The following is a 22,208-nucleotide window of genomic DNA, read 5'->3' on the forward strand; positions in this document are numbered from 1 at the left end:
TCCCCTGTGGAGTCACCGACGAAAGCCATGATAGGTCATTAGAGAGGGAGAGGGAGACAGAGGAAGAATAAAACAGGGAGGAAGTGGGTACCTGCGAGGTCGTCGGTGACGGTGATCAGAATAAGAAGGAGGCAGCAACATCGGGGCTTGCTGGAAACCGCAATGAGAGAGAGACGTCGGAAGGAGGCGCGGGTGAAGTGTGTCCTCCCTCCCCTCTGCGTTGCTCTTAAAGAGCTTGGGGGTTGTGGGGTGGGGGGGGGGGATTCGGGAAACCCCAAAGAGGTTTCCTTTTTCAGTCGAGGGGGAACGAGAGAGCGGCCCAGAGGAGGAAGAGGATTTAAAAAAAAAATGTTGCCCCCTGCGTTGGGTGTTATAACCCTAGTGGGTTATCAGATCCGGGTCTGGTCCGAAACTGGCCCAGGTCTGAAAAGTTTTTTTTGTGGGTTTTACACTATTAAGATTAAAATTCTTTCCCTATAAATATAGGGAAGATCTAGGATTAGAGACTGTCAAAATTGAGATTAAATTTAGTATTTTCAGTTATTTTGATTTATTTCTTGCTTTGACTTTCTAGGGATAGCGTGGACCGAGGTGGATGCAGAGAGACAAGGTCTTCACCCCTACCCCATCTCAAAATTCTACCCTCTATCCCCGCTTTCATCTCTGCACGAGTTTTGATTTTAACCTCCATCCTCGGTCCAAATGAAGCAGGGTGGGGCGGGGCCCCATTTCCCCCCTGTCCACTGTCATTCGTAAAGGAGGTTGAATCGTTGAAGGGTATTTTAATTAATTTACTAATGGGGACGGGGTGGGGCGGGAGAACACATAAGTCGATCCCTGATCCAAATGAGGCAGGGCCTCGTTTCCCCCAGTCCACTGCCATCCCTAGTTAATTCCTTGTAATTTCCATTATTCCCAGTAGTTTCCTTGAATTTTCAAATTTATTTTCCATTTTTTTAGATAATTCATAGTTTGATAGTTTTATCATAAATCGAGTCATCTCGGTTTACATCAGGTATTGTGCTTGTCAAGTGAAGCTCAGACCATTGAAATTTGACTTTGAATTTAAAACCATCTCAAACCATTGAAATTTGACTTTGAATTTAAAACCATCATAGCTCAATTTTCAGTGAGACTTGCTTTGTCCCAAGCTGAGCCTTCGTAATGGGGCATGTGGAGTTCTACTAAGTGAAAATTGCATTGAGTGTAGGAACGTGCGATATGCATCGACTTGATCGATGATGTGTGGTGGTAGCATGACACGCGATAGGCAACAATATCATCGTTAGTGCATCGATGTCTGGCGGCACAGACATGGAACATTATTTGATTAAATAGTGCCAACAAATCATAGGATGTTGCATTTGGAGATTTGGTTAAAGACCTTTCGGCTTGCAGGAGGTCCCATACATAGCAGTTGGATGCACGGGGGTGCGTGTGGGTTAGGGCTAATTCCCTCAGAAATTACTTTAGGTGGTTCCAATCGAGTATGGTGACTCGAGGCTAGGTGAGAGAATGCTTAGGCGCCGACGAATGAGTATGGGTGGTGCTCTTCGCTATGGTGTTCAATCATCAATTGGTCTTCTGACTAGGAACCACAAGGTCTTGTTCCTTCAGTGGTGAGGTTTGGTGTAGCGTGCACATAAAATCGCAATATTCTTCATAACACGCAAGGTTAAGGCAAAGTTTATACCCCTTTTTTGAAGTGATAACTGGTATGAAATGGCTATGCACTAAGTGGCATGGACTATATAAAATATGCATTTGAAGATGCGCTTGATCATCTTCCGCTAGGTAGCTACGCATGAGGTGGTATGCAAGGCCAATAAAATGATTCAGCACATGAAAAAATGTTGGTACAAGGCCTTTGGCTGACCAGATTTGGTAGTTTGGTGTGTCGCGGGTTTGCGAAGCATTTGATAAATTAGTTGCAAGTGAGCGACTGGAAGGCTTGCGACGATAAGGAAGCATCGTCGCACCACACTGGCTTATTGAAGAAATAGGCCCATGACATGCTTTTTGACTCGATAAATTGCTTCTCATATTTGACTTGGTTGACTCAGCTTAGGCTCAGCCAACCTCCGCATCATTAAACATGCAATTGACCATGCAGGACCTATTGACTCAAGCCTATATCAAACCAAGTCAATGGAGTTCTGAACATACAACAATTTTTTTTTTGCTTTTCTTTAAAATAATGCAATAGTAATGCGCCATTGTGAACCAGGTCAAAAATATATCTCACTCAATCTAACCATATGAATGCGTTAAGCATAGTTTCTTTGTTAGAAATCATATCTTAGATCATATTTTTTCAAAATAAATCACGATTCTTAAGTCATTAACTTTTGATGCATTGTGGACAACTGATTTTTTATGCCCTTTGAAAATCCTTCTTTTACATTGCAATGATGATATGGTTCAAAACCAGTTTTCTATTAAACAAAACATGTAGGTCACATTTGTAAGGCCTTTTGGACCACATGAATATTTCATTGGACAGTTTAAGGTGGGTGTAAAACTTACTGCCCTGAAGATCAGCTGCGAACCGAGATTAGCACTAAAAATAGCTCCACGTTTGAGACATTATGCTTTAAACTCTTCAAGATAGTTCAGCATCACAATCCCAAGTCCTAGGTTTTCATGTTTGGACTGTCACCTGCAATCCTACATCCAGGACACCCACTCGAATGGGACCACTGGGAATCTGCCGTCACGGACCAACAAACCATGACCCAGTTCATTGTTGTTATATGCCTCATCTGTACCCCTAGTTATTTTGCACAGTCAATTCTCAACATCCACTTCCCAAATAAAAACAGTTAAGTTGCAGTTTGGGGACCCTGAGGCTTGTTAGCTCCAAAGGTGAGTAACCAACAGCCTCTCATTGAGGCAACACGGCTAGGAGACATGGTACAAGAGCATCTGAGGTGTGCCTGAATCCGGATACAACACTGTTTTTATAAATAGATCAAAATCCAAAGGTGCACGGTTTGGTATACATTGCACCTGAATCCAGTATAATGGATCTATAGATTGAAACCAAATTCACTTGGATTAACATCAGATCTAGGTACAATCAAATCCAACCTAATACAATCTGGCAATCACTGGACCTGGGTTTGGACACAAATCAGGTAGGATCATTCCTTTGTAAGACCTAAATTTACATCCAAAATAGAGCCATAGGTTTTGAATTTATATCACATTGCTGTCCAAAGCGACAAATACAAGTTACTCAAGTTCTGTGAAACAATCTGTGTGGGACGTTATGGTGTCAACATTTTGGTTGTCATAAAACTTGTTGCAGAAGCGCCTATAGTGATTATGCCCCTGCTCATGGTTGCAAATGTGTTGGAACTACTTCATGTTGCTCACATGGTTTACAGCGCAAGCATGCAGTCTTTAATTAAATATTTAAGCTATGCTTGAATACATGGAGGTGGCAACATTTCTAGTGCCCCAAAACATGATGAACTGCAGAGGGAATTCCTATATCAAGAGCCTGAAAACAAACAAAGGACTGTGGAAGTCAGTAAACCGGTTGACGTGTTCCAGTGCTGGAAGGTATACCGTTTCATGTGCCTCCTCACTAGCTCCACTCTGTGCAGCATATTCCAACACCATTTCATAGTCCACCTGAACCATGAAGTATCAATAGATCAACAACTGCATGCAAACTCAATGAAACCTTATATGGAACAAGAAATAACTAATCATTTGCATGGCTACCTGCTCAATGTGCTCCCTTAACTTTTCCCTTAGTGTCGCTTCTGAGATCTCCCCTGCCGATACCTTCTGGAGGATTTCCTCATCTCCGTTCTCATAACATTGCCGCTTCCCATCCATATTCTGCGACGATTCTTCCTCTCTCTGCCTTTTTCTGCCTCGTTGTTTTGTTTTTTCCATCTGACCATCCTTCTGATCTCCAATTCTATCACTTGCCATTCTCTCAAGGACCTCATATATTGCCCTAGAAACATCAGGTATATACCTGCAGTTTGAATGGATCTCGGCACAGTTAAAGAGACAGAGCACTTTTTCTTTCCTTTTTGGAGTAATATGCCAAAAGGTCACAACACCTACACTATGATCCAAAAAAAACAACGGAAAGAAAGAAACTAACTACACACACACATCACACATCCCAGGAAGAACTACCACTCTGCCCTTCTGATTGTAGCTGTGTTTCTGCACCTAATCATGGTTATTGAGCTTGGTCCATATATATAATGTCGAATTTACAGAAGATACTTTCAATTCCACCACATCAATTATCACATCATTCATAACCAAATGTCAACGGGAGAAGGCTTGCCTGAACAAATTTCTCTTCCTTTCTTGCCGCTCACGAGCTTGGATTTTCTTCACTATTTTGGACTTCAGCTGAAGGCAACACTGCTTGATGGAAGCCTGCAAATCATAACATAGTGCATAAGCTACAAGCTGCATTGAAACAGTTCCACTTCCAACTTGTGTCAGAAAAGAGTACTCACTTTGACAGCTGATGCTATTTCATTAATGTCATCTCCAATGTATTCCTTTCCAGTTCCCTTGAATGGGATCTTGGTACTTACAATGCTCACAAATACACCAATTTTATCTTGCGTCTGATTAATCTTGTAACTATTCCAACTGTGCGAGAAAATATATATTAGTTCAATAGTACAGCTACTAAAAACACTATACAGCAAATAACTGACTTGATCCTTTTTAGAGCAGTCCTTGTGACAACATCAGCTCCTTGTTCAAATAAAAGAGGAATGCGGTTTGCAAACCGGAATATATTCAAACCCTGAGACACAAAAAGAGGAATGAGTGTTCCAAACTTGGAGATGAAGCTGTTCTTAATGAAACAACAAATTTACCCAATCTAGTCACCTTGATAAGTGACAAATGTGTGTGCTCATACACAATGACAAGCCATGGTTAAGCCTGTTAATTGATCCTAGCATCTTCCAAGATTCCAGCCACTCGAAAGACTAAAAACATTATCCATCCCAAACCTACCTAGCATTATCTATACCAAACAGCTAGAAATTGGTGAAGATGATGGGGCAGCATCTCTCTTTATTTTCTGGCCAATCAATGGTCAGATGATTGCCAAAATATGCAAGGGGAAAATGGTACCAACGGCTAGTGAGAACATGGTAGAAGGAAGGGTGAAAACGGGAGAGAGTTGACCTGATAAACAAAGTTTAGAAAAAAGAGATTTGTGAAAATCAGGTCACTTATCCGAAACATTGTTTTTTTACCTCATAAACCATTTTTCAATAAAACCATTTTTTAACCAAAATCACAGTAAATTACTTCTTTTTATCATAAATTGATTTTTTGAAAAATGTTTGAAATGCATTCTTTTTTATCAACCAAATGGCCACTTCGATTTTTTCTAGTCATATTTCAGACCAACCATTACAGAATACAATAAGAAAAAAGAAATATATAATATCCAGCAGCTAATCTTATGTTGAAACATCATCCCAAAAGAAAAAGAAGGGAAAAGAAAAAAGTCCAACCTGCTTCACATTTTTTCCTCCCAAGCTGATTCCTGCTTCCACAATAAATGGATGACCTTCAAATACCTGAGGGCTGCATTAAATGGATGCTTAAGTGCACTTCCCCATGTGAACAAACTTCAACATATCCACACTTCACAGAACATTCAAACCATGATAGAGAACCTAACAATGTGCAGTCAGTCAAATCTTTTGATCCTAAAACTAGGTCAGATACAGTAAAGGTAACATGAAATGCTAGTTTTTTCAATTATCCATCACTTATGTATTTCCATTCTTATAAATAATCATTTATTAGCATAATAGAGTTAAAACTTTCTAGTTTGCCATTCTAATTTACACATTTTTGGAATCACACCATCTGTTTTATGGTTTTCTGTACAAAGTTCTTTTCATACTGGTGCCTGGGGATAATTTTATGAAATTTGTATAGGACCTTTAAGAATTCAACTGATGGCCATATAGGCACTCATAATAACTTTTTTCATACTGGTCCATGTGAGAGTCTGATGAATAATGAACTTAAATTTGCTTATTGTATTATTATTATGATTGCTATTTTACATTATGACATCAAGTAACCTGTTAACAGTCCCACATTCTGTAATGAGTTGCTTCTAGGTAAGAGCCAAGTTAACCCATCTCTGATGTTACTTGAGAGAACAAAAGGCAAAAAACAGCCAAATTGTACACATTATAGCCTCAAACTCTCCCATTCAACTTATTTTATAGTCAATCGTATCATTTGTTCATGCTTTGTATGGCTCATTGTTTCAACATTTTTCTTCCATCTATTCTAACAGTTGAAGGGAAGATTTAAACAATACACAAGTTAACACTTTGCATCCATGAAGTTCACATAAACAATGAGAATTGTTCTTTTCTAAAGAAAAAAGAAACAGAAAATAAACAAATAGAGAATCACAAATTCAATGGTTTGGCCAAGTCAACGAATGGTGTTTGATTAAATGTAATCAATGAATAGATGAGATGGTCTTAACCCATCAAACGGCCAGGTTAATTAGGCTGAATAGCAAGCTGACAATCTTTTCTGGAATGTTTCAAATAGAAGACATCAGTCATATATTGCGAAAAATCCTTTCCTCTCAACAGCATATAAATTAGTATCCAAATGAGATACTCCAAGAAATAAGATATCAGAGAATATTTAGACTGTCTTATGCTTACAAAATTACAACCTGCTTGCATAGGTCGCAACCATGTCTGGATGCAACTCCTTTATAATCCCCAAACGAAGATTGTACTCCCCTGCAGGGCTAAGACACTGATGAAGTTGTTAATAAAGCTTCTCATATAGTGCAGAAAAGGGGAAAAAAAGGAGAAAGGAAGTAAAAAATAATACTCACTGCACTGGAAAAAGTGCCCAAGTATGCTCAGTTTTAAATAACTGGTGTAATCAAAGTCACAAATATCTTTCTCAGGATATTCTCGTCAATGGAATATCCAGGGATATTTTTAAAAAAAAGTTATTGTTTCTGGAAAAAACTGGTGAGTTAAAAATGGAAATTGACAAATATATAACTCATTATTTTAATTTCATGAACATAGTAAAAAGATTCAGAGAGAGATCTCTCCAGTGATTATCTTTTGCAAAAATTGAGGAGATTCAACTTCACAGAGAAAAGAGGAAATCCTTCGACTTCTTGGCAAGTGATACAATGTGTGTGTGTGAATAATATATATATATATAGAGAGAGAGAAGGTGGTAGCTGCTAACCACTTTTCTAGCTAACCTGGGGCTAACTAGGCTTTCAAAGTGTTTTTTCCATGTTTTAAATAAATCTGACCATACAGATGTGTTCGGCACAGTCGATTTACTAGGAAACGGCACTTGGATCATGTTTTTTCGATAAAAAACAAGATTTTTTAAGCCATGAATATTTAGGAAAATCTTAGACCGTCAATTTTTTAAATCTTATAAAAACCTACCTGAGTATCGGAATTGGATGATCCAAGAGTCGATTCTTATAAAATCAAACATGTAGAACACAGCTGTACGGTCATATTTAAGGAAATCATGGAAAAAACCTTCAAAAGCCCAGGAGGTTAGCTGGGCGGTTAGCTAGAAAAGTGGTAAACAGCTCTCTCTCTCTCTCTCTCTATATATATATATATATATATATATATATATAGGGAAATGAGAATATACAAACTACAAACTATACAAACTGGGTACTTTCAACACTTTTTCACAAATTTGACCCTGCAGATGTGTTTGGCATGGTCCATTTGCTAGGAATCGACATTTGGATAATGTTTTCTCAATAAATAAATAGGATTTTTGGAGTCTTGAATATTTGTAAAAAATTCTGAGTCCTTAATTTTCAAACCCTATAAAACCTGCACGCATGTCATAATTGGATGATCCAACATCCAAGAGTCGATTCCTACAAAATCAAGCATGTAGAACACTTGTTGTAGGAAGGCCCACTCATCACTTACCTAGAAATAGCTAGTATCTAATTATATATGAATCCGAAGGGTCCAGACTACTTTATATTATATATATACACATTTACATGTACACATATTTTTTCAGATTGTATTTTAGAGTGAAAATGTAATTTTCTTTTTTTCTTTTTTTTATTTTATAGGACAAAAATGCATTCAAAGGACATTTTTGTCCTTTGTATTCTAGCCGTGGAGTTAGGCCCAACTAGCCGTTGGGCTAGTACAATGGCTAGCTTGACCTCTCTCTTCCCTTCCATATTGTGTATATATATATGGGGCCTTCTGTGAAATTGTCTACGAAGAGACAATACGCATATACGCACAAATACTTTAGAAAAAGAAGTGCACAAAAGCACTCTCACAACACTTGAACAAAATACGCAAAAAGCGTATAAATAATAAACATGCAATAATGCATGTATTTCATAAAAAGCAAATGCTTGAGTCTCTCAAGCTTAGGGAATACAAAGGGGACCGTTGGGGGCTCCCCAACGACTCTATTGGGGAGACCCCCAATGCACTTTTTGAGAGTGCAAAAAAGAAAAATAAAACCATAAAAGAATTACAAAAATAATGGGAAAAATTACAGCATATTCCAAATGGAATATGCGCAAAATGTAAAATGACAAAAATACCCTTTCGGGTAAAAAAGGAGAAAAATGTATAAATATATATACTTATATATAGAGATACGTATACATACTCTATGTATATAAGTATATATATTTATACTTACAATATTGATTTTGAGTGTACATTTTAACACCCCCCCTCAAACTTACGGTGTGATAACCGCAAGTTTGTCCAGAAGGAAATGAAATCTAGGCGAACAAAGAGCTTTTGTGAAGAAGTCCGCAAGTTGATACTCAGACGTCACGTATGGTAGATCAATGACCTTCTTCAAGTATTCTTCTTTGACATAATGGCAGTCCATCTCTATATGCTTTGTTCGCTCGTGAAAAGGTGTGGTCTTTGGCAATATAGATTGCACTTTTATTGTCACAACACAGCTTTGTTGGTTCTCGGATAGGTACTCCCATATCTTCCAAAAGTTGTCGAATCCATACAATTTCCATGGTAGTGGATGCCATGGCTCTGTATTCGGCTTCAGTGGATGACAAAGAGATTTTCTGTTGCTTTTTACACCGCCATGAAATCAAAGATTCACCTAGGAAAACACAAAAACCAGTGGTGGAGTGACAGTTACTAGGGTCACCTCCCCAATCTGAGTCAGTATAAGCAAGTAATTTTAAATCAGAAGAAGAAGATAGAAATACTCCCTTATTTACTGTGCCCTTCAAGTATCTGACGATGCGAAGAACAGCACTCATATGAACGGTTGTGGGAGTGTGCTGAAACTGACTGGCGATGTGTATAGCATGTGATAAGTCAGGTCGAGTAATACTAAGATACATTAACGAACCTACCAGCTGCCTGTAAGGGGTAGGATCGGTTAAGGGAACACCATCATCAATTTTCATTTTTGCTCCCACAACTTCAGGAGTTTCGCATACTTTGTCATCAGAAATCCCGGATCTGTCAATAATCTCACAAGCAAGTTTAGACTGAGATAAAAAATAACCACGTTGCGAATAAGCAACCTCAATTCCAAGAAAATATGTCAGAAAACCCAAGTCTGACATCTCAAATTTTGAAGTCAAGACGGACTTAATACCCTTGACTCCTTGAACATCATCACCTGTAATTAACATATCATCAACATAGAGCAATAATATGACAATCCCTGCTTTAGATTTCTTAGTAAATAGAGCAGTGTCAGTATAGCATGAGGAGAAACCATTTTCCAACATTACACTGGTAAATCTATCATACCAGGCTTTGGGAGCCTGTTTCAATCCATAGAGAGCCTTTCGAAGACGAAGAACTTTATTTTCAGGAATCTTCATGCCTGGTGGGGCATCCATATATACTTCTTCGTTAAGATCACCATTTAAAAAGGCATTTTTCACATCCATTTGAAAAATGTTCCAATTTTTAATAGATGCAATAGTAATGAGACATCTAACTGTGACCATTTGGGCTACAGGAGCAAACGTTTCTTCATAATCAATTCCATACTCTTGCCCATACCCTTTAGCAACTAAGTGAGCTTTATACCTTTCCAGGGATCCGTCGCTTTTAGTTTTAACTTTAAAAACCCATCGACAACCTATAGTTTTCTTTTCCATGGGTAGAGTTTGGAAATCCCAAGTTTCAGCCCTTTTTAGAGCACTAAGCACTAATATTGCAGATTGATGCATTTTAGTTAAAAGACCCGAAGTGGCAAAGCCCTGGGTTAAAATAGCGCTTGGGGCGGTTATTGTACTGAAATAATTCTTATAGTTTATAAAATATGGAACTATATGAATAAAAGAGAAACTCCATGAAAGGAACATTAATGATTCATATAAATCACTTAATGGTACATGTCCCGAATAAATCCAACGAGTAACTAATAATCCTGTTATACAGAAAAAAGTAGCTATCATGCCTTTTTCTGACAAATCACATAGTCCAATTTCATAGACCAAGGTCATCAGATGAGTAGGAATCACAATTGAAATGATCGAAAAAGATATGTGAGTTAATATATGTTCTAAAGTTGCAAATATCATAAAAAACCAATCATTTTTTGTTGTTATAAAAAAATGGGGCCCTTAATTACCGAATGTAAATATGGGATCGAATTAAAGGATCCGTTGTGTCCTTTTTAGTTTTAGAGGATGCCGCCACTCGGACTCGAACCGAGATGCTCTAGCACTGCTTCCTAAGAAATGGCTTCTTGCCATTCTATACATTTTTTAGCTTCTTCAAAATTCCTTGGCTCAAAATAAGAATGAATGGCACTAAGACAAGCCCTATACCGGGGTGAAAAAGAATCAAAAGAGACAAACCGAGTTGGCGGTCTCCTATTTCTCTCAGATCTTCGGTGATCGAGAGTAGGTACAAGCTCACTATATTGGTCAATGGCACTTATAAAGGTGCCTTGGTTTCTACGGGAGTAGGTTATCGGATCACTTGAAATCCTGTTTTCTTGATCATTGAGAGGGTTATGTTCTTCAACATCACCATCCTCATCATGGTTTGATGATACATCATCATCACTAGATATATCATCGTTACTAGCCAATAAATCAAAAAGGAATGAGTAATCAAAATTTTCTTGTTGAGAAACATTTTTTTCAAATCCACTCTCATTTTCTAAAAACGTTACATTTCTAGAAACATATAACTTATCATCTCGAAGATCATAGCAACGAAACCCTTTTTGAGTTTCGGAATACCCAAGAAAGGCGCAGGGGATAGCTTTGGGAGAGAGCTTGTCGTTTTTATCTGTAAGTATAAAACATTTACACCCAAAAACACGTAACCTATTATAATTAGGTTCAAGTTTATATAAGATCTCAAAAGGGGATATTTTTCCTAATATCCTAGATGGTAAGCGATTTATCAGATAAACAGAAGCGAGGGCTGCTTCAGCCCAAAAGTTCTTAGGAATGTTTTGAGAAATAAGCAGGGTCCTAGTGGTCTCAATGATGTGCCTATGTTTTCTTTCGGCCAATCCATTCTGTTGAGGGGTTTTAGGACAAGATCTTTGGTGAATAATTCCGTGATCCTCAAGATAAGTTTTAAATTGGTTGGATAGATATTCTCCTCCAGAATCACTTCTAAAAATCTTTATATTACTATTGAATTGATTCTTGATCATTGAGTGGAAGGTTTTAAAACATGTAAAAACTTCATGTTTGTACTTTAGGAAATATATCCATGAATATCTGGAGAAATCATCCACAAAAATAACATAGTAAGAGAAGCCTCCTTTTGAAGCAACAGGTGCGGGTCCCCAAACATCGGAATGAACAATTTCGAAGGTTTTAGATGAGAACATAGTTCTTTGCTCAAAAGGTAAACTTTGCATTTTTCCGAGAATACAATCATTACAGGAAAAAGAACTTTTACATAGATCCTTTGCAAAATGTAGATAAGATAACTTGGTGACATTAGGATGACCAAGTCTTTTGTGCCATATGTTTATATCTTTGTTCCGGGCAACATTACAAAAAGATTTTGGAACTTGGAGAGATTCCATATAGTATAAGTCTCCTTTTCTAAAGCCTTCCCCAATCAATTTCCCGGACCGGCGATCCTGTATTAAACATTTGTCATATGAAAATTTAATATCGCAGCCATGGTCCGAGAGTTGAGAAACAGAGAGAAGGTTTAAGTTAAGTTTAGGTATAAATCTAATTTTTGGAATGAAAAAATCTTGAGTTTCAAAATTACCTATTCCTTTAATTTCAAGAGCGGTTCCATCCGCAGTGGAAAAAAAGGATGGAGAAGCATGTTTTGAAAAATCGGAAAGTGAAAACATGTTTGGGGACATATGAAAAGATGCACCTGAGTCCAAAAGCCAAGAGACTTTACCTGGAATGGAAGAGGTAGATACGGCGGCGGCGGATGTAGCTCCCTTGAGAAGAGGTTGAAGGGCCTCCACTATTTGATTCAATGAGAGTGACCCACTTGATGAGGCCTCTTCCTTTTGTGGCACACCGGTGGTGGCCATAGCTAGAAGTCTCTTCCATTTGGGACATACGGGCTTGATATGCCCCGGTTCCTTACAAAAGTGACAAATAGTCTTGCTATAGTCCCTCTTTCCTCTTTGTCCACCATCTCCTCCTTGATTTTGGAATTTAAAATGAGGAGGACGATAGGTCTTTACATTATTTCCGGGTCTTGATACGGCATTAACCTCATTGTTTTCTTCATGATTACAAGGAACCACAAGAACATTTGGTCCTTGTTTACATAAAGTCATACGAGTTTCCTCACCACTTAATTTGGTGAGAACATCTTCAAGAGATGGAGGGGTAAATGAGGATAGAAGTGATGACCTTATTTGCTCAAATTCCGGTCTTAACCCATTCAAAAAGTTGAAGAATCGATCTTCTTCAAGTTGCTTGTGGCGGAGTTCAATTGCCTCTCCACTCCATTTTGGTTCAAGCATGGAAAGCTCATCCCAAATGGAGGAGAGGTCAGCATAATATTCCCTAATGGACATTTCACCTTGAGTAAGGGAGAGAGCCTTCTTTTGAAGGTAATACTTATGGGAAAGATCTCTTGATGCATACATTTTCTCGAGATAATGCCAAGCTTCCGATGCTTTCTTGAACTTGATAATGTTGGCATTAATCTTTGTTTCGACGGATGCGAAGAACCAAGAAAGAATCTTGAAGTTCTTCATTTCCCATTCGTCGTGCTTCTTGGAGTATTCTTCAAGAGCTTTGATCCTTTCTTCTCCCTCAAGAATCTTGATTTCATTTCCGTCCATCATGGTTATTTTGGGTTCCGGTTCCGGAATTGAACCTTGCACATAACCCCATAATCCTTTACCTTTTATGTGAGCCTCCATGTTCCCGGCCCAAATATGGTAGTTGGACCCATTCAACTTGAAGCCAAGCGCGAAGTGAGACTCTTTTTCACCCATTATGGAGTAAAGAAAAGGAGAGGGAGGCGTACCAACACAATGGTTCAACTTCTAGCTTGCACAAGATCCTTCTAAAATATTTGAGAAGCGAGATCCACCACTTCTACTTCTAAGAATCCGAAGGCACGGTTTTCTAGGCACTTGAAAAAAGAAGAATCCCACGATCCTTGATCACCAATCGAGCTTTGATACCATGTGAAAGTGTCTACGAAGAGACAATACGCATATACGCACAAATACTTTAGAAAAAGAAGTGCACAAAAGCACTCTCACAACACTTGAACAAAATACGCAAAAAGCGTATAAATAATAAACATGCAATAATGCATGTATTTCATAAAAAGCAAATGCTTGAGTCTCTCAAGCTTAGGGAATACAAAGGGGGAACACCCCTATTTATACAAGAAAGAAGGAGTGCAAGAGGGGGCTCCCCAAAGGAGTCGTTGGGGAGCTCCCAACGGTCACAATTGTGACCGTTGGGGGCTCCCCAACGACTCTATTGGGGAGACCCCCAATGCACTTTTTGAGAGTGCAAAAAAGAAAAATAAAACCATAAAAGAATTACAAAAATAATGGGAAAAATTACAGCATATTCCAAATGGAATATGCGCAAAATATAAAATGACAAAAATACCCTTTCGGGTAAAAAAGGAGAAAAATGTATAAATATATATACTTATATATAGAGATATGTATACATATAATATATGTATACGTATCTCTATGTATATAAGTATATATATTTATACTTACAATATTGATTTTGAGTGTACATTTTAACACCTTCACCCCTCTTTTAGCTATGTTTTTTTTTAAGCATTTGCTATTAATAAAATTAATATTTTTTATATTGTTTTGTGGCTCTTGTGTGTGCCCTTTAGTGGCCTATGTCCTCTTTCCCTTAGAGGCTCTTGTGATATTGTTACTTCTTGTATTTTTTCCATAGTGGCTTTTGTATTTTTGTGCTCTTTGATTTCATTACATGGTATTAGAACTTATAAGATTCTTTGATCCTATTTGTCTTGTATTTTGAGGAGAGTCTCCTCTTGGTGTGTGCTCTTGTCTTCTCCTTGACGGCCCATGTGAAAGCTTCTTGTGTCCCACATCATCGTCATCACCATGGCTGAAGGAGAATCAAAGATCAAGCTTTCTTTCAAGTTGAATCGCTCAAACTACTTGATGTGGGTTGTGGCTACGGAGAATCATCTCAAGGGCAAGAAATTATTATGGGGATATGTAAGTGGAACTACTCTCGAACCTCAACTCAAGCTCACAAAGATAGAAGGTAATCAAGTCAAGGCTATCAATGGTGAAGAAAGAGAAGGTGATTCAAGAATATCAATAAAAAATGAAGAATTGGGAAAGTTAACATGCTAAAATCTTGACGTGGTTCATGAACAATGTTGAACTAAATTTCAAAAAGTCTTGAAGCTCTTTTATTAATAGAATGAAAAGGAAGAACATGACTTACACTGAAGACAACTAGAACATTTTTTTATCATTGACAGTTAAACTTAGACTTCACTTGGGAATAAGACTGCTTGAAACAAGTTTTTCAATAACAATGACCCAGACGACCATGCCAAAGATTCAGCTCAATACATTCAGAAAGACTAAAAACACTCTCAGGAGGAACCGAAGAAGATGATGATGTGAGTTTCAAGGTGGATTCAACAGGCTGAACACGAGTGAAAGGATTCTCTTGGAACACGTACATATTCTCTTGTCGTTTTCCTTCAACGAATGTTTTCCTCGTGTGAAGGTCCTTGACATGAACAGAAAAATGAGTAAACTCAACTGAAGCATTAATGCCATCTATAACCTTAGAGACAAAAACAATATTTTTCTTGATATTAGGAGCATGAATGACATTTGAAAGAGCAAGATAAGAGTTGGATATAGGGATGACAGAGTTTCCAATGTTACCCATCTCCAGTGACTATACTATTTCTACCAACATAAGGAACAAGATTTAAAAGCTTACTCTAGAATCAACATACCAAGTACCTTGATCATTCTGTTTCAGGTTAAATTCAGTCAAGGCAGATAGTAACAACTCTTTGACTTCACTATTCTTCAATTTATATGTTCTCTTTCTTGTCTCTGATTGCTTTCCTCTATTTTGAGGATTAAACCAACAATTAGCTTTGATGTGCCCCTTTTTGTTGCATAGAAAGCAAGTGGGTATTGTCTTTTGTCTCTGCAAATTAGGAGGAATATTGGGTGTAGGCAATATTCCACGAGCTCCTTGTCCGTTCATCTCTTGACCTCCCATTTCCCGAGATTCATACCTGCCACGTCCTCGACCATAAGTAACTCCTGTGGCAAGAACGTCTTGTGCTCCAATGTGAGTGAGTATCTTCAGAGAATCCCTTCAAAGTAATCTCATATTGTAAGAGTTTAGCACGAAGATCTTCAAATGAAGGTAAATCTGGCAAACACAATAACAAAGTAACCATCATATGATAATTGGGTCTCAGCCCACTTAAAGTTTGTTGCACCATATCTTTGTCACTGACCGTACAACCTACGATGACCAACTGATCTGTGATAGTCTTTATTTTGTTTAAGTACTCCATGATAGTCATGGAATCCTTTCTCAGTATTTGAAACTCTTTCTTTAAAAATAGAACTCTGGCCTGAGAAACTTGAGAATACGTCTGAACAAGTCGGTGTCATAACTGCATGGTTGAGCAGTCATCTAGGATTGCCACAAGCACCTCCTGTGACAGAGTGGAAGTGATATAGGCAACCAAAGCCTGATCTCGCTTCATCCAGGATATGCACTCTAGATTTCTAATAAAAGTAATAGAAGTCTCACCCTCCCCATTCTTTCCTTCTTGTGATATGAACTCTGGAGAAACAAAAACAGAGTCATCCATATGTCCAGAAAGATCATGACTTCTTATGAATAGGATGATTTGTCTCTTCCAAGTTAGGAAATTAGAATTGTTCAGTTTCTCATATACAAGTTGACTAAGAAAGTTGGAAGAAAGACCAGATTGAGAAGAGAAAAATGAATCCATAATCGATTGAAGGCGAAAACAAAATAGAATAAGAAACAAGAGAAAACTAAAAACAAGAAAGATTAAAAGACTAGAAGGTTCACTTTAGATTTAGCAAATAAAATCCAGAATAGATATTTTAATTTCAGAGAACTCGGCTGCCTACTTTTTTTTTAAATAATGATCTGCAGATCCGAGGCAGAAAACCAAGCTATGCAGTAAAATCTGTTCTGAATGAAGTTAACCAAGAGGCATATTATTGAAAATAACGTGTTTTCGTTTTTGGAATGGCAAAGAAAAGAGAAGTTCAAAGGATGAATCTTATCTGAAAAGATTCAAAGATGATATCAATCAATTAAAAACAGATCTGAGGTCACGTACAGATCAGAATCTAATCTGACTTTAATTTGAAAACGATGAGAAAACTAGATTGACGTGATTTCAACTCTTGAAATCACGCAAAGATCAAATTTGATCTTGAGTGATTATTGAAACTGTTGTCGGATGAGATCACGTTCAACAATGAGAAAAGAACATAAAAGCAAAGAAAAGAAAATAGATGAAAAGAGAAGTCGACGTGAACAAATCCAAAACTCGAAATTTAGAAGAAAGAAAAATCGTTAACTTGAATAGATTCAAGATTGGGTTTAAGAACAAAGGAATAAAATGGAAAATAGATGAGATCCGATAGAGAGCACGATCTTCAAGATTGAATCTTTTGCTCTGATACCATGTTAGAAATCATGGGTTCTGTCATTCAATCACAAGAACAAATAAAGAATAGAGAGAGAGAACGTGGTGGTTGCAAAAAACCTCAATTAGGGTCTGTGGTATATGGCTTATCATTAAGTATAGGCTGGTACAAATATTAGGGTACGAAAATACCCATTACACAACAAGCTAAATTACAATGGGCCATTAATGAACATGTGACTAAATAAACTCGAGTTGGGTTTGGATCCAGTCATGAATGACAACTTCTTTTTAGCTGCGATCACTCTTGGATTGGACACTCCAAGATGTCACCTTCATTTGGGTCAATGAGAAAAATCCACTTATGGAGCGGATTGGATCATCTAAACCCAAAATAAAAATGGATCAAGGTCCAGATCTATTGTTGAATTTTTTTTAAATCTACCCAATTTACCCTTACACCCTCTAGTACCCAAAATGCATTATAACGGGTACTAGAACTATCCAGATCCATAACGGGTAAAAAATATTTTTGCAGTTCCAAAAATTATCAAAATAAGAATTACGCTAGTTAACGAGGTTTCTGAGATATTAGAGACAAAAAAATTCAAAATTACATCAAATATGAAAAGACAAAAATACCCCTATACCCTATTTTGGCCAGAATAAGTTGTTTTCAATTTGGGTATGCTTTCTTAGAGTGGATCGTCCTCCCGCTCCTTGCATGTGTCCGGATTGGTCTAGATGCACTACATCAGACTAGAACCCTACTTATTTTAGAAAATGTTCCAAAAAAATATTAGGTCAAAGCTAAGCCTACTACCATCTATTTAATAAATAGGATGCCTTCTTCTTCACTCAAGAACATTTTAACTACGGAAAATTATTCAACATAAACCCCAATTTCAAAAGACTAAAAGTTTTTTAGTGTAAGTACTTTGTCCATTTTCAAGGGAATAACAAACTCTCACCAAAAGTGATTGAATGTGTGTTTATATGTTATAGAAAAAATAAAAAAGGATATAGATGTTACGAGTTGAAAAATGATAAATTATATGTTTAAAAAAAAATGGATTTGATAAAGATAAACCTAAGGAGGAAGTAAATTACTCTTTTCTATTTGATCTTTTGCCTAAGAAAGATAGTGAAGTATCTAATTCAAATGATTGTGATGATAGATGTATGATATTTCTAATGATATGATTAACAATGATTCTCTTGATAATTCGAATAATGAGACTCTAACGCCCTAAAATTTTAGAAAAAACTTGAAAGAGACTGAAAATCTTTAGTTTTTAGAGTTTTTGATTTAGCAGATCAACGGAAAATGATTTTTGAAATGACAAGTCGACATACCTTGGGTGCATTACTGCGAACCTTCCGTTTCACAACGGATTTGCATATTAGTAACAACATTTAAAACCATATACATTAAAGGAAGGTTTTGGATAAATTTTAAGTTTATACAAAAGTGAAACCGTTAACCCAAGCATGCATCTTCATGGAACAGAGTAAATATTCAGATTTACTCTCTTCTTTTGTGTTTTCACTAAAACATCGCATAGAAATCGATCTATGCTCTTTTTCCTCATTTGAAAGAATAGAAGAACACGTACCTTGTATGGAGTTCGGAAAAAAATGGAAGAAACGCCGGATGATCTAAGAAGAGGAAGGATCATTCCTCTTCTTCTTCTTCTTCTTCTTCTTCTTCTCTCTCTCTCTCTCTCTCTCTCTCTTCCTTCTTTCTTTATTTTTTTTGGGGGGGGGCTTAAATAATGGGTTGCATAGGGGGTGACGCCCCTCTTCCTGTAACGACCCTAACTCATACCCCTTGAAAATGCGATTTTTTTTTAGATAAGTTGCGAAAATATTCCCAGAGATCTGGGGCCTTTATAATTCCATTCACAATTGGATAACCACACACCACAATAGAGCTTACACTTATCATCCATACCAAACCAAATCATTATTCATTTATTTGAAAGAAAGAATGTTTAAGCAATAATTGTAAGAAACATATCAGAGTTATTTAAACGACATAAAGTAAATAACAAAAAAAAAACTGAGTGACGTTGTCCCTCTGTGAACCGTCTAGCAAGAATGTGACACTCGTAACTCTCCCAGGAGCCAATCGCTTCACTGATCGCCTGCGGCAGTGAAAAACCATAGAAGTAGAGTGTCAGAACTGAAATCCTGAGCACATGTACCTCTAATGAAACAAGTGAGCTAAAGAATATAGACAAGATTTCATGCAAAAATTTACAACACAATTATGATAATTTCATAATTCAATTAGGCATTTATGCAACAAGGAGCATTTATTAAGCAATAGAAAGGATCGCAATTTAAGTAAGCAAAGCATTTAACAAACATTAGAGATTAAACATCATGCACCCACTAACATGTAATAATTAAGGGAATAGATAACATATGCATGTTCTAATGCATGACAGGAATATACATGATTTACGTGCAATGCTTGAACACATCATTATCTTTCATTAAAGTTTCATTTTTTCATATGCATGCCCTATTAAATGCATATAATTTAAATTCTTATTTTTAATTACCATTGCCCGCAGATACACCAAACGAGTAAAATCATCGAGGTTAAGTTAGATTCCCAGGGTAGCTTAACACACAATTTGTATTTTATTACTGGGTTCCAAACTTAGCCCTCGACTGAAACAGACTTCGGAACATTAGATCGCTCATCTAATGTCGAGGACACCACACGCCCACTGTCACTTTCTTGGTATACCAAAACAACAGTTGTGTCAAACATACACACCCCAGGTCAAATGACAGACTCTTCCTAAAACTGTGTCAAGGAGAAAGAACCTCAATATCGGGTTCAGGAGACAAAATAAAGCCCACGAAGTTTTTGTATCCTTACAGTCTCCCCAAGACCGGATCTCTAAGATCCCCATTCTCCAGATGAAAGATCCCAGAACGTATATTATATTGTTCTTTATTATTATATTTTATTAAAAGTCAATTTTTTAAGTTTTGCAACACCATATGCAAAAGTAAAGGTAAAAGCTCGTATCCACCCCTGCGAGAACCCTCACAAGACTTCAGCCCGTGGAAACGTATAGAACAGTGCAATAAAATGAAATAATAATAAAATATGATTTTTGTGATGCATTTGAGATGAATAAGAAAAAGCAACCCACAACTCAGGCCTACCAAGCCCACGATGATTCATTTTGATCATCGATGCACCATATGCATAAACCATAACATGTCATATGTGAAGTAAATCACGTACTTTCAAATTGCACATTTTCAAGTCAATTGCAAACTCTTATTCATTATGCATAACCATAGCAAATTTCAGAGTTTCACCATATGCATACTCAAGTCGATGCATGTTTTCTTTTAAGTGAGCTTACTTATGTGCATACATATTCCCAAACTTGCATAATCTCAACAAACATTGCATATGCATATCACTACATGTGCACACCTACTTGTAAATGCATGTTTTTCATTAAAAGAAACATCAAATGCATATTTGTTTTCAAGTATGTGTAATTATCAATGCACTGCTTCTGTTTGGAATATCACATGCACATCAACACAAAATTCTAACCGTCAATGCAAACTTTTGTTGAGTACATGCCTAACTTTAACATAAATTGGTCAGGTACAGACAACCTGTAAATACCAATTCTTAACACATATATTTATATGTATTTGAAGAATCAGGGTCTCTCTCTTCATCAATAGGTTCACACCCAACAACTACTGTACATGTACACGTGCGCTTTTAAAGAAACAATGCGCTTTTAAAGAAACAATACACAATGACAGGATGCACGATTTCTTGAGCAAGTATGCAACCAAACACTCACAATTAAGAATCAATACACATACATAGGAGAATTTTTTTCATGTATAAAATCAGAAAACCTGTGAACGAAACTTGGATAAAAAAATATGCATACCATGTGGTTTGGTATAGTTACTTATTTCCATGTTTCTTTTCTAGTAAACAACCCAGCCCATACACAGCAAACAGATTTTTTTTTTCTTTATTAAACAGCCCCAGCCCATACACAACATACAATTTTTTTTTTCTTTATTAAACAGCCCAACCCATACACAGCATACAGATTTTTTTTTCTTTATTAAACAGCCCAGCCCAGCCGACCCTGTCGGCTGGGTCTACCAGCATGTACACAGGCCCAGTTTGGGCCTGTGTATGCTGTCAAGAACAACAGCATAAGTATTAAACCAAAAAGACTATTTATCTTTATTATTATAACTTTTTTTTTTGTATTACCCGTGTCACAGGCCAGCACCCAACCGACTGGGCCTGCTATGGCCCTGCCCAAATGAGCACAGCACCCAGCCGACTGGGTCGGCTGGGCCTGTCGCACACGACCAGCATACTGGCAGTCAGCCGATCTCACCCACCTGTACAGAAACAGGTTTTTCTTTATATATATATATATATATTATATATATATGTATTATATATATATATTATATATATATTATATATATATTTAAAAGCCACAAGCCCAGCCGATCGATCGGCTGGACCTACTACCATGGGGATAACCTGATCGGCCAACCGAACTGGGTTCGGTTGGTCTGTCAGTCGTCACCCATGCAACCCTTGAAGGCCATAAACAATTTTTTTGTTGAAAAACAATAAAAATACAAAAAATACATATAGGTAACGGTGGAAATCGTGGATCCACTGCTCCTCCATGGATTTCCATCAAAAGATGCATGGAAATCCAACCTTCACCCGATTGCTCATCCGTTTCAAGAAAAGTACCCGTACCTTTTGAGAAGAATACGAAAAGAGGGGCTGTGGAAGGGTGCTTGGCTGAGAAACAATGGTCTCCAACCTTGTTCTTCAATCACCTCCTTCCTTCTCCTTCTCTCTTTCTCTCTCCCTTTCTTTTCTTGTGTTTTATTTTTTTGTTCTTTAAATAATATGAGGGAGAAGGGCTGCCCCCCCCCCCCTCTTTTCCAGAAAACCCTAGAGAGAGTTCCCATATGTGGGACTCTCTCTCT

At 37.3% G+C, this 22,208-nt stretch overlaps 1 protein-coding gene across 1 annotated transcript in view; it reads right to left on the reverse strand.

Moving 5' to 3' along the window:
* Positions 1 to 3,165: 3,165 nt before the first annotated feature.
* The window catches only part of TOP6B (topoisomerase 6 subunit B), a 67,235-nt gene continuing 48,192 nt past the window's right edge, over positions 3,166 to 22,208 (reverse strand). The window contains exons 13-19 of the mRNA XM_090016478.1: positions 6,719 to 6,804; positions 5,520 to 5,592; positions 4,704 to 4,795; positions 4,497 to 4,635; positions 4,319 to 4,413; positions 3,733 to 3,994; positions 3,166 to 3,639 (exon numbers count right to left, since the gene is read on the reverse strand). Coding sequence (XP_089872604.1) covers positions 3,493 to 3,639; positions 3,733 to 3,994; positions 4,319 to 4,413; positions 4,497 to 4,635; positions 4,704 to 4,795; positions 5,520 to 5,592; positions 6,719 to 6,804 — 894 coding nt within the window. The 3' untranslated portion in view covers positions 3,166 to 3,492. The remainder of the gene's footprint in view (positions 3,640 to 3,732; positions 3,995 to 4,318; positions 4,414 to 4,496; positions 4,636 to 4,703; positions 4,796 to 5,519; positions 5,593 to 6,718; positions 6,805 to 22,208) is intronic.

Source organism: Nuphar pumila, chromosome 8 (assembly GCF_984573655.1).
Source record: "Nuphar pumila chromosome 8, dmNupPumi1.hap1.1, whole genome shotgun sequence".
In the NCBI taxonomy this organism is placed as follows: Eukaryota; Viridiplantae; Streptophyta; class Magnoliopsida; order Nymphaeales; family Nymphaeaceae; genus Nuphar; species Nuphar pumila.